The sequence below is a fragment of the Malaclemys terrapin genome, chromosome 9 (genome assembly GCF_027887155.1).
Source record: "Malaclemys terrapin pileata isolate rMalTer1 chromosome 9, rMalTer1.hap1, whole genome shotgun sequence".
Lineage (NCBI taxonomy): Eukaryota > Metazoa > Chordata > Testudines > Emydidae > Malaclemys > Malaclemys terrapin.
The window spans coordinates 36,896,686-36,910,418 of record NC_071513.1 but is presented as its reverse complement, the minus strand read 5'-3'; the positions used below and the strand labels follow the sequence as shown (position 1 = coordinate 36,910,418).

Below are 13,733 nucleotides of genomic sequence, written 5' to 3'. Positions count from 1 at the left end.
GCATAGAGTCTGTCGTGCCAATCTCACAGACTTTAATGAAGGATTTCTTTTTTGTCTTTGAAGCAAAAACAACCTACAGTTAAAATAAAAGAAAATAAATTACTTCCCAACTCCCTATATCTGAATACAGCTATGACTGACACAAAGTGACTGGAGCTAGGGCACACTGTCCTTTGCTTGTCCCATGGTTCCTACCAAAGGTATTGCTGGGGTCTCCAACTAATGCACGGTACTGTATTACAAGCCATAAGTGTTGCAATGCCTAGGCAAAATGAGATGAACTGAGAACTCAGTGGCAGCCTTAAACCCCTTGATACCACAACTCCAGATTTCTGACACTGTAAACTCTTATAAAATGCATTACCTCTAATGGAAGGAGCGTCAGTGCCAAGGTTAACTTTGACTGTCATTGCCTTTGTCAGTTTATGTCACAACCTTAACGTTATTTAAACATAGTTTTTGTTTTTTAACATTCCAGTGGATGCTTGCAATTTCCTTCCCCCCCCCGCCCCATCAACCTTGAATTTTAATTTAAGTTGATATACAGTATAATACAATTCACAGTCAGGTGACAGATGAAGGAGTTAAATGAGAAGAATCTTTTGCAAAGTCACAGTTTTTCATTTATTCGTTGACTCCGAATTAACTATGTACACATGTCAACAGAGGCATTCAGAACACGAATAAAAAATACCTTCACCATATGCATGTTAATAAGGCTTAATATTGGATATTTGCTAATTATGCAATAAGATGTTAACCATTCCTCCTTAACTTCAGTCCATGATCTCTTTGCTTTTGAATTATGTACGCTCCCAAACAGTTTATTGGCATTTATGTAGTCCCTTCTCCTCAAAATCTCATATGTCTCAGATCTCCCAGTCTTTTTCCCCCCGTGCTAAACAGACTAATCTTGCTTTATGATTCATACCCTCAAAAACCTAACTTACCATCCACTGCACCTTTTCAAACTCAACAACATTTTTGCTATAGTACATTTGGGTGACCAGAACTGCTGCTGCTATGTTATGTTACCATTTCACTCCTATGCCTGTTTCCTTGTCTACTTTTTACACTGTGCTATCTTGTAAACAATAGATTTCTTTGATAATTTTTGGGAATATTAAAAAAAAACACCCCAATCTAATTTCCCCTCCTTCTAGTCACTGCAGTGCGGCAGGGAAATAAAATACCTGAACCTCAACTCCCATTTCCTGGCCTTCTTACCACAGATGGGAAATGAAATACATCCACTATCCAGACTGCTCAGATTCTTTTGCAGGTCTCTTGGAAAGTGCTCTCCCACAAAGGAGCCACTCCACTCCTGCCTTTAGCTTTCTTTTTGCAGATGACCCATGATATTTTAACTCTATTCCCGTTGGTGTCTTCAGAGTGTGGCTCTATGGCTGGCCCTATGCCATATACTTCAGTGAAAAGCCAGGGCGAACTGCTCCCAAATCACCTGGGTATCTTGAGAGGAGTGGACAGCCGCTCTGCTCCCTTTATCTCCCCTGCAGCAGTGGGACCATCCAGCACTCTCATCCAGCTTCACTGGTCCTTTAATTCAAAACAGAGATATTGCATAGTGCTTCAATGCCAATGCAGTGGAAACAGGCGTAGGCTGGGGAGCAGTAATGTCACCCCCAAACCCAAAGGTATCTAGGAAGATTTTTGGGAAGATTAAGTCTTCTCTTCACAACTTCCCTCATGGCTGAAAATAAGGTAAGGGAGAGGAACGACAGGGCAAGCTGGACACATTCTCTGAGCAGCAAGAAGGAAAGGGGTATGGAACAGGCCACTGGTGAGAAGACAAAAATGAGAAAACCATTCAGGGCTGGCAAGAGACCAGGCATTGGGCTCTGCGGATGAGGGAGAATCCAACTAGCAAAGAGGCTAGAGGAAGAGAACATGGAGAGTCTGAGACAATGTGATTTATAGTCACAGATCTAAAAATAAATGTAGAATATTCAGATTCAATTTCCCAGGCCTAGCTGATATCCAAATATCAGCTGACACGCCCCAAAATAATAGTGGATATGTAAACTTAACCATGCGCTTCTGCTAGTGACATTACAGTCCTGATCCTCAGGTTCTCCTGAACAGAGATATCTTGAGTTGGTAATGTGGGTCTCAGAGAATAGTTTGAGACCATTTCACTAAACAAAACTTCAGCCTAGAACTTCCAAGTCTAAGACAATGATATTAACCACCTACCACTGGCAACTCCTATAACATGCTTTCTACCCTTGTAAAATCAATTTGTCATGTGCCACAGAACAACATACATTTTCCTGTAATCTAGATAAATGTCAGCTGTTCACGCTCATCTAACAGTTCAGTTATACTCACATTGCCCTTCTAATTCTCATTTTATGGATCTAGTTGTTTGAAAAATGTCTAAATTGACATTATAATCAAAACCTTCATCAGTTGTCTCCAGTATCTTCCCAATTACCACAATGGAGATTAGGTTCTTGAATGTCTGAGTTTCCTGCAGTTTGTCTTTGATCCTGTTTTAAATCTGTGAACTACACTAGTCACCCTCTAAAATTGTCCTATTCCATCAGGTATCATCTTTGCTCAAAGCTGCCTACTTCCTTTGGAATTTGAGGATGTGGTTAATCTCAGACTCCTGTTTTGTCAACTTTAAATATTTTTAACCGCATGATCCCTTAATCTTATTATGGGGAACATTCTATATGATAAAACAAATTTTGTTTTTTCAAGTATTAGGTCATAGTGACTAAGAGTTTGTGCCTTTTTGAGACTGTCATAAGAGAAGTTAGTTTCACTCTGATGATGTGTTGTTGCAATAGTAATCCTGCTCAGAATGAGATGAACTGTAGGTCCAGACTTTTGGGTGAGGAGCCAGTGGACTGAAGCTACCATCCACGGAATTATGACTGAATGCCTCTAAATCAGAATCCCCCCTAAATATAACATTGTGGTGCGCTCTCACTTGTCCTTGAGATGCTCTGTGATCCTTAAACCACCATCCATGTATGTATTTGGACATTTTGGCAAACTGCTAAAGAAGGGCATCGTGCCTTGAACTCTTTTTTCTAAGACTTTTGCAATAGAGTACTCTGTTGATGAACCTAAACCTCAGAAAATAGCTAATATTTTGCTTTTCCACTGTTCACCAGAATTACAATGTGTCAGGCTTAAGAGTACACAGTGCAAGGATTTTTTATTCAGTCAGGCTTAGGAGTAAAAGAGATACTATTTTTGTTTCTATTCTGGTTAATTGGATGTTTAAGGCCAGCAGTTTTCATGACGGGCAGAACTGTGAATTAGCGTTGATTGCTGAATGTTGTTAACAATACTTGGTCAGTGCCTAGATACTTCATTACATACACCGGGTCATCCAGCAAATAAATAAATAAATAAATAAATAGGTAGATATAAGGTAATATACTCAAGAAAGCACATTTAATTTTCTTCTCTAGCACAATGATAAAACATTTCCTAAATCTCTTCCTCATTATTGCAAAGAAAATGTAAACTGGGTTGCCACCTTCCATTTATTTAAAATACATACCTGTAAGGGACTAAGAAGCTCAGAGTCAATTGTGATCACCTACAAGAATAATTCACTTTAGATCATCTAACTCAGTGGTTCTCAAACTTTTTTTTCACAGACCACTTGAAAATTAGTGAGGGTCTCAGCAGACCACTAAACGTTCTTTCCGAATGTTGTTTGTACCATTAGCTAACTATTGTAAAGCGCTTTGGATAAAAGCGCTATATATAAAAAATAAATAATTAACTTTTTTTGTTCTACAAATAAAAGAACTTAACTCATATTTTAATATAAGTAGTCTTACCTTTCTAATGCAGTGGATGTGCCCTGTCCCCCCCACTGTAGCGGCCCTTGAGCAGGTGCTGGGAAGGAGAAGGGGTCTCTCCCCTTCCACAGCAGCCACAGAGCTGAGGCTGGTAAGGAGGGCTGTCTCTCCCCAGCAGCCGTAGCCCTGAACAGCCCAAATTCCCCCCACCCCCTCTTCTTGCTCCACTGCCCCCTCCCACCTACCTCCTATTCCCCCCAAGATCATGAGTGAACCTTACATGTGCATCTTCTCCAGGGTCCAGGCACTTAATTAGTGGAGCCATGGCTCCATTAACTAGGTGGGTGGCCCTTCATTTTCTCGTGTATGGCTGCCTAGGTGCGCACCTTAGAGGGAACTATCTGTGGACCGCCTGAATGGAGCTCGTGGACCACAGTTTGAGAACCTCTGATCTAACCTGTTCAGACACTAAATTTCCACTCCTGTCCTGCCGTGGCATATTTCTGCTATTTTGTTTGCTTCTTATTTCTTGCATGTTTAAATAATGTTAAAATAAAAAACAGAAAGTGTTGGTAAATATTATCTGCTCTCTTATTAACTTTTATTTTTGTTTGTAAGGTAAATAAAATAGCTCTATTTTTTTCGAAGGCATTTCAATTATTTTGGGGGCTGCTTATTGTGAATAAAACACAAAAATCAATTAGCAGAATTCTCATTTTCCCTCTGACCTAATATTTTGATAGAAACCAACAACAAAAACAACAAATAAAAATAGTTCACTCTATTATCTGTAGAGAGGCTGAATTTTGGCATGATACACTTGACTTGCAACAGTAAACTATATTAACTTGACTTCGGTATTTCACTTCTAAATACAGGTCTGTCTCATCTTACGCGGGGGTTCTGTTCCGCGGTTAGTGCGTAAAGCGAAAACCGCGTATAGCCAAAACCCAATTGAGTTCAATGGCGGGCGAAATCGCCCGCACTACAGGTATAGTATTAAAACTGTTGTTTTTCTCTTTTTTGTTTTTGCCGACCGCGTAAAGTTGAAATCGCGCATGTTAAATGCGCGTAAGATACGACAGACCTGTATTTTTATTGTTTGAAATTCAAGTCTATTACTTTAGCACATCAGACTCAGTGAAAACAAAACAGTAAACTGCAGCTAAAGAATTTTCAAAAGTTGTCATACAGGATCTGCTACAGGATTTCTCTCATAAATTATGTAAATGACATCAGTTATATCCTATGTAGTCTACTGACTGTGTAGCCTAAGAAATGCTTTAAACTACAAGTTGGACAAATATGTTATTTTCTTAGAAATGTAGAGTTGTAAAGGATTGGAAATAGCATTTGCAGGACTATTAAAAAAGAGGAAAAGGCACACTCTAAAACCTCAAAAGCATTTTTCAACCTTTTATCATTTATTGTAATAAGAATATATTTAAGCATTGCCCATATCTGCCTGCATACACACACTGTACCAACAAAGAGTCAAAGTGCTAATTCTGATTTGATTCCTTTTGTTTGGTTTGAATTATTCTATAAAAACAAGTCTCATGTACTTTAAATCCAACTTATCAAATGACACCATCATGATTCAGAAATGCTTGGAAAGTCCAATGGGGAGTCTTAGCAAATGTCATAGTACCTTCGAGGCACAGCAAATCCTTAAAACAGATAATGATTCAAGAGTTTAGTACCAAAGGTACAGCAGGGTGCTTTGGAGAAAGCCTGCATGAGGCAGAAAGGTCAACTAACTTAAGTTTAATGATGAGCAAACTAAAAGGTCACTTCGCATTGTGATCAGTTTACGTTCACTTGCAGCTGTTTATGCAATGATACAATCATCTAATAATCCAGCAAAGGAAATATTAAAATAGACTCTTTGAGCCATCTATTGCTTCTCAAAAACAACTCGTCCTTTTTTTCTGTTTATACAAATATAAATATCTATCTCATCTCCCTCCCTCTGCAGATTGTGTATACACACAGGGCAACTGGAAGTACAGTAATTACTTTCGCCAAGTGTGTTTATGGCTGGAATCCTCTAAATATCATCGAAGTTAAAAAGAAAAAGTCATACAGATTTAAAATAGAAAGCATATGTCAATATACATGAAGACTATTCTATCACGTAGTGGTGAAAATCAAAACAATGGGTTTAGATCCCTTTTGGTTCCAGATATGTGGCAAAAGGAACATCTTGAAGGTAAAAGTATGAGACACAATAATTCACCATCTTCCCTGTCAGAAGTTGTATGAACATCATAGTGACTGCCAGAAGGAGGAGGATAAAACTAACCATATCTAACAGGAAAAGGCCTGCACAATTGAGGTTTCATGTTTTAAAAGTAATTGCTATATTATATAGCCACTGTCATCCCAAAAGTCTTTACAAGTACAAATACAAATCATACCATATATAAAGACCACTCACCCACCAGTGAAATGCAGCTACCACTGGGGTGAAATGTAAGTGGAGTACACAGTCAGCAGTTCAGGGGTCTAATTTTATAACACCAACTGCAGTCATAGAGAATCTTTCCATTGACTTCAATGGGCTTCAGATCAGTCCCTAATGTAGAAAAGTGAAGAATACCAACTAAAACTACAGGGAGAATTTTAGGTAGATGTAATTTCCTGAGCTAGAATATGGCCAAGGCTCAGGAGTTAACATCCCTTCTCTCATGCAAAGTACCACAGAAGGGAGTTTTCTAGTGATTAGAACAAGGCTGAGAGTCTCAGGACTCCTAAATTCAATTTGCAATACTAATACTTATTATCTGTATGATCTCTGAAAATTCATTTAATTTTGCTATGCCTCAGTATATCTTTCTATAAAATGGGTATTATTATTCTTATCATACCTAACAGATTTCACAAGTGGTGCTGTGAAGATTAATTAATGTTTGTAAAGTACTGAGTTCCTCAGATGAAAGACTTAAGTTCAAATTATTATTGAACTGATATTGATTTTATGCCTTCTCTGAAAGATGAAACCAACAGCAGTGCACTGTCCTCTGCAACAGCATGTTGGGGCATGGTTCTGTAGTAAAGCTGGGTGAGAAATGTTTTTTCCATCCTCTGAGAACTTGAGATTTTAAAAAATGCTTGCTGTTCTGAATTGGGACAAAAAGTGGAAATCTCAAATTTTCACAAACTGAAAATGTGATTTTTTTTTTGGTTGAGGTTAACTGAAATGTTTCATTTTGGTAATTTTGAAATATTTCATTTCTGTTGAAACTGACTCTTTCCTGCAAACAGTTTCAGTTTTTATTAATCAGAATTTTCTGACAAAAATGGTTAAAAAAAGCTTAGTTGAAAAATTCCAAACCAGTTCTATTTAGTGGTAATTCTCCCACTTCAGATGTAAAGATGTTAATGACTCACTGATGTCAGTGAGTCATTAACACTTCTACCTCTGAAGTGAGAGAATAACTAACTTCTGAATAGTTATTAGGTAATTCCTTGGACGTGTCTCATCCCAAGAGCTGACTTTGCTCAAACACTAATTGTGAGATCTGACACAATCACAGAATAAGTTGCAATGGAAGAAGGGTTTTGAATGGATTTTGTTTGTTTGTTTTCATTTGGCTTTGCTAGATCTCTCCTTACTGTACTTTTATAAGTGGTTACTAGCATTCTGCAATATTGTATAAATGCAAACAAAATTCTACCCAAACACTATTGATCTTTTATTATGCTACTAGTTTCACTGTTAGGGTTGCCTCTGATCACATTATTATATTTTAATTTCTTGATTACAATACAATTATGACTACTTAGATATTAAATTTCCAAAAGGTTAAATCTGCTCATAAGCTACAAATCCCCCTTTTTTATAAAGCAGAACAATGAGATGAGATTTGAAGCTTTAGAAATTTTACATAAGCAAAAATGTAATGACAGTTACCACAGGGGGTTCTCTGCTTATCTTTCTTGTGGATGGGGATACTTGATTGGATTTCAGTCTACAATTTTGCCAAGGGCCAATTAATAAAGCTAAATCTCAAATTTTGATAAAGCTAAACCTCAAAAACACTTTTGTATAACAAATGGTGTTATGCAAGAAACTTAGATCTTCTTCCTGGGTAAGAATCCAATTCTCTGAGGTCAGAGAACACTGCAAATTTTTGTTAGCTGGCAATATTTTCAGTTTGGTCAAACAAATTATATATTCAGTGGAGTAACTTTACTTCTTCAGAATGAAAGCTCTGTTACACAAGGTTTACTACAAAAAGATGTATTATATTCAGCATTGTGTGTCATATGAAACTATCTTCCGTAACAACAAAGTAAATGTAACATTTTGGATAATTGACAAATACATAAAAGTATTCTGCTTTTATAAATAAAGCTTTAGTTAATATGGGAATTAATTTAGAGGGGCAAAATAATATTTTGAATGTTTCTGCACTCTACATTTCCATATATGTTATATATCAATATGAGCTGTCCATTCCAAACAAGGAAGTCAAACAGGTGTAAATTCATGTTAAAAAAATGGATGGGTGAAACATGCTGAGCTACAAGTGATCCCCAAAGCAGACAGTATGAAGCACATTGATGATAAAGTAGAAAATTTCAGTTTATTTATCATGGCACCAAGACCAACAAAATAAGCAACATGACATAATGCACTACTTTTGGGAAGAAAAGGGAGCTATATAGACTTGTTTTCAGAAGTTGGGGTGGAGCAGTAGACAGGGTGCATAGGGAAGTGTCCTTTTGCCCCCTTGGTAAAGTACAGTGGTTGCCATTAAAAATTTATATATTTACCAGCTGTTATAGCACCGCAGTATCTGAGGAGGTGTTAGTTTTCCTTATATAAGTACAGGCATTTCTGATGCCACTGCGTGGTAAACTATTAGTACATGCTGATTTTTTTAATGGGGACCGATGCACAATGTGGTCTAGTGCCAGGAATTCAGGGCTGACAGTCAAGGGACCTGGGTTGTATTCCTGATTTTTCCACTGGTTGGGATTCTGTCTATGGAAAGATCACTTTTGGTCTGATGTTTAGAGATGCCAAAATCCCATTGGAATCAAGAACAACGGCTGGTGCTTAGCGATGTTTCAAAATCAAACCATTATCATCACTTTAGTTCTCTCCTCAAATGAATAGAGCTCTCTAGCATTTGAAAAGTGCAAAATATTATAACACACTTCTTAGATGATAAAACTGGTGCAGAATCTTTTTCATCAGCAGGAAGAGCCAGCACACCTAACTATGCAAAAAGGCATATGAGATGACATACGTGATCAAAAGACTTGTTTTTACTCCTCATTTCTGATACTTTTGGTGGAAGGTGATGAATTAAAAAAAAGTAGTATGGGGAGAAACATCTAGTGGTAAGGTAAGTCCCTGAACCGAAAGAGGAGGACCAACAACAACATGGGGCTTAGTCAACAGGAAGGTCAGGAATAGCCTGGGTGGGGAGTGATCTGCAGAATGGATACATGGGTTTGGAAGCGTATGCTCACTATTTTGAGAAAATAATATTGTATTATATCAGTCTGATTTTCCATAGCCAGCAATGCAACTTCACGGAAAGAACGCAAGACAGCTAGCAGCAGAAGGTACATTAAGAATCTGATCCGGCAAATACTTATGTGGGACTCCCAAATGGAGTTCTGTATATGCAGCACCTGAAACCCTAAGTGCCAAGGGATTCAAAACATGCAGTGAGCAGAAAGCCTGACCAAAGAAAGCCTTGCTGTAAAAATGCCCAGCTGTGGCCTCTGATGTGTATCTGCCATGTCCATTTACTGTGGTGCAATTTATGCAGATATAGACAGTACTTGGTAAATTTGGAACACTTTTTTGCTTTCTATATAATGACCGTCCTGCACCTTTAAGTGGGGGCGGGGGGGGGGATGGGTGTGGTGGTGGTGGTATTTGGTTGGCTGGCCAAATGAAGGGAACACTGCTTTATGGCAGGAGAGGAGGGGTGAGAGGGGAGAGGAAGAGAGATGAAAACTGATGCAAAAAGGTCAGCGTGGTCGCTGACTCATCCCCTAGGAATGCAGGCTTTAAAGGGGACAGTTCTTCGCCTGAAGCCTCCCTTTTACATGGAGCAGGCTGAAGCAGGGCCCACCCTCCTTCTCCTTTAGATGGTAAAATACTAGGTTTGGTCAAGGCCTGCTGTGGGCATTATGCTAGCCGCCCCTTTTCTGGGCGGGGGGGGGGGGGGGGAATTTTTCCCTTACTCCCATATTGGCTTGGGTGCAGCTGGGGTTTTTTCCGCCTTCCCCACAGCGGGTTCAGGAAGGGCTCTGTTCATGCATGGCATGAAGGGTGATAGGTTACATGTTGAAACTCATTATTTAAGTGTAGGGCGGATGTCCAGTGCAAGTACTCCATAGAAAAGGTATATAGTGACCAGATAAATGGCTTGGAAAAGAAGAAACTCCCTAAAAAGAGGTGTTTGTTAAAGGAACGAACGGAGGGTGTGGGGGAAGGTTGGGGACTCCTATGCTTGGTATGGCAGGGAGCCAACCCGCCATTCTAATAGCACACTTTAACCCTCCTACGGGAGAGTGTGGGGGCAGGGGGGGTGGATGGTAAGGTCCCAGCAATGTATTTGCTGGAGGGACCTGGATGGAAAAAGAAGGGGAGCTGGTGGAAGCCCCTGGGTCTGGTAAGATCCTGGCAATGTATTTTCTGGAGGGACCTGGATGGAAAAAGAGGGGGAGCTGGTAAAAGCACCCCAGGTAATCATGGAATAAACATGGAGTTACCTGCATTGTACACTTTTATCTGCCAGGCAGACCCAGACATCTGATAATAAGTTGCGGCCTGATTAAACCCATGTCAAATGTCTCTTGTCCTTCTTTCGGTATAACCAGACATGCTGTGAACTCTTGTAACATTGTAATATTTAACCAGTGGGAGAGCGGCTTGAGATGGATGCTGCTGGCCAGTTGCTCAGAAGATATCTTGGGAAGATTATACTGCTCTACAGCCAAAATGCTTCTGAAATAAATGTAGTCAAACTTTACTAATTCTGGGTCACTGAGAACAAAAATGATGCTTAAAATTGTTGATTGGCTCTAGTTTTCAAGATATGCTATTGGGTCAGTATATACGACCCTTGACTTGGGAATGGCAGAGGATAAGTGAGTTATAAAGGGAAAGGATCTCAATTTAAACCAGAAATGACTAAAATACATCTTTGACTGGATCTATGAATAAATCTATGACTGGGTTTGGACAGTACTTGCTTTTTAGGCAAAACAATGAATGATGCAATCTGAAGCTGGTATTGCGTCATACATGATATGAATTGCATCATGTTATTCCTAGAAGTCATGGATGATGTAATCATAACGAAGCTTACATCACTCTGCTGAACAAATTGCCCTGTATCAGCTCTAGAAATCATATAGTGTCGTGCTCTCTTATTTGTCAGTGTTTGATTTTGCAAAGGGACACATTTCTGTTTAGCCAAAGTGAGCAGAGATGCCTCGTACTTGTGTGAACAGTGCAGATAACTTCTGCTATGTTTGTGGTGAAGTGACTTTTGCATCACAAAAGCGCAGTATAACCACTATTGTTAAGAAAGCCTATCACCTTTATTTTGGCTGCAAAATTGGAGATCAGGACAAGAGGTGGGCCCCACATATATGCTGCAATACTTGTGCAACAAATCTTTGCCAGTGGTTGAACAGGAAAAGGAAATCTATGCCTTTTGCAGTGCCAATGATTTGGAGAGAGCCAACAGATCATACCAGCAATTGTTACTTCTGCATGGTGCCTCCAGTTGGGAAAGGTGTGTCAAAGAAGAAAAAGTGGACTGTGCATTATCCAAACATTCCATCAGCTATACGCCCAGTACCCCACGGAGAAGGACTAGCGGTTCCTGATGCACCAGAATCATTCTCACTTGAGTCAGACGAGGAAGAGGAAGAGGATGAAACTTCTGGTCCTGAACCATCAATGTCACAGGACCCACATTTTCTCCCATCCTCCTCCTCTGAACCACACCTCATAACGCAAGGTGAACTGAATGACCTTGTCAGGGATTTGGAACTACCCAAGAGTAAGGCAGAGCTGTTGGGCTCCAGACTACAGCAGTGGACTCTCCTGGCAGGTGATGTTAGGGTTTCCATGTTCCGTGACCGTCAAAAGAATCTTGTCCCATTCTTCTTCATGGAAGGTGTTCTGGTAGCCTGCAACAACATCGATGGTGTGATGGCAGCCCTCAACATCGTTCACGATCCAGATGAGTGGAGACTGTTCATTGATTCATCGAAGACGAGTCTTAAAGCTGTTTTACTGCATAATGTTTTGCCATCAATTCCAGTTGGTCATGCAGTCCATATGAAGGAAACCTATGACAATATTAAACAACTTTTGAGGTGCATAATCTATGACCAACATCAGTGGCAGCTTTGTGGCGATTTGAAGGTTGTTGCTCTCTCGCTTGGTCTGCAGACTGGATACACAAAGTACTGCTGTTTTCTCTGCGAATGGGATAGTCGTGCAAGAGATTCCCACTACATCAAGAAAGATTGGCCACTCCGACAGTCATTGGAGCCTGGGAGGAAAAGTGTTCCGCATCCACCACTTGTTGAATCAAGGAAGATTTTGTTACCACCCTTACACATCAAGCTGGGTCTGATGAAGAACTTTGTCAAGGCCATTGACAAAACACAAGCAGCTTTCAAATACCTCCGTGGAAAATTTCCAAGGTTAAGTGAAGCTAAGATAAAGGAAGGTGTCTTTGTTGGTCTTCAGATTAGTGAACTTCTTCGAGATGATGCATTTGACCATGCACTGTGTGGCAAGGAAAAGACGGCATGGAAAGCCTTCCAGTTAGTGGCGATAAATTTTCTCGGAAACAACAAGGCAGACAACTACAGGCTGTTGGTGGAAAACGTCCTCAAGGCATACAAAAGCCTTGGTTGCAACATGTCACTAAAGATACATTTTTTGCATACAATCTCATCTAGATTTTTTTCCACCGAACTGTGGAGCAGTGAGCGACGAGCACGGCGAACGATTTCACCAGGACATTGCAACAATGGAGAAACCCTATCAGGGCAAATGGAGCCCATCAATGCTTGCGGACTATTGCTGGACAGTGACAAGAGATACTCCATTTAATGAATACAAGAGACAAGCCAAGAAGCGCCGAGTAGACACTGAATAGGACTAAACTATGTACAGAATAGTTTTTTGCCTTTTGTTTCATAATACATTTGATTTATATAACCCTTTTGCTGATTTTTAAAGTGTTACATAAACAGGACAGGTGAAATATTATCATGTAAAGCAACCATAAACACATGTAAAGACCTAGGTTTACAATTTATGATTAAAACTACATAGACATAAAATGTAAAAACTTAAATCTCTTAGAAACAGTAGCCAATCAGTCATATTTGAATTCAGCACATCAAAATACATAATAAATAGCACATTTTATCTCTGAAGCAGACGACTTCTCAAAAATTTTAGACCAGTGTTATTTATGTCCTGAACCTCCATCATGATTGGTCAAATGGGACTATGGTTTAATGGTTTATCTATAGGACAGCACCCTCCTCAAGCTTTGCTGTAAATATTGAAGTAATTTATATAAATATGCACAAACAGGGATTCTGTTGCTTAGAGTATTTCACGTTCTTGAGAATTTTTTTGCAAATTTCTTCATTGTTTTTCCTAATCCTTTTCTTTGTACCACAGATCTCTCCCCCACACTCTCCTGCTCTCAATTGTCTTTTTTCCACTTTCCGTGTTTACCATTGCATCCCATTAGACAACTGATTTGAGCAATGTCTTTCTTCTAAAATATCTCAACTCTCACCTTACCAGCTAACTGTATCTTTTTCTCTTTCTCCTCATCTCCATTTAAAAACTATAAAAACAAAAAACTTTTGAAAAAAGGAAGACTGGTTTTTCTAAAGGTTGCCATGACAGCTTCTTTTCTGATGAAT

At 39.4% G+C, this 13,733-nt stretch overlaps 1 protein-coding gene across 5 annotated transcripts in view; it reads right to left on the bottom strand.

Moving 5' to 3' along the window:
- Nucleotides 1-13,733, bottom strand: part of DIAPH2 (diaphanous related formin 2) — an 869,427-nt gene that overhangs the window by 33,622 nt on the left and 822,072 nt on the right. For 4 of the 5 annotated variants that reach the window (XM_054038969.1, XM_054038970.1, XM_054038971.1 and 1 more), the window contains one exon: nt 1,463-1,557. The exons of the other annotated variant lie outside the window; for it this stretch is intronic. In XM_054038969.1, the coding sequence (XP_053894944.1) occupies nt 1,463-1,557 (95 nt within the window). The remainder of the gene's footprint in view (nt 1-1,462; nt 1,558-13,733) is intronic. 5 annotated transcript variants of the gene reach the window in all.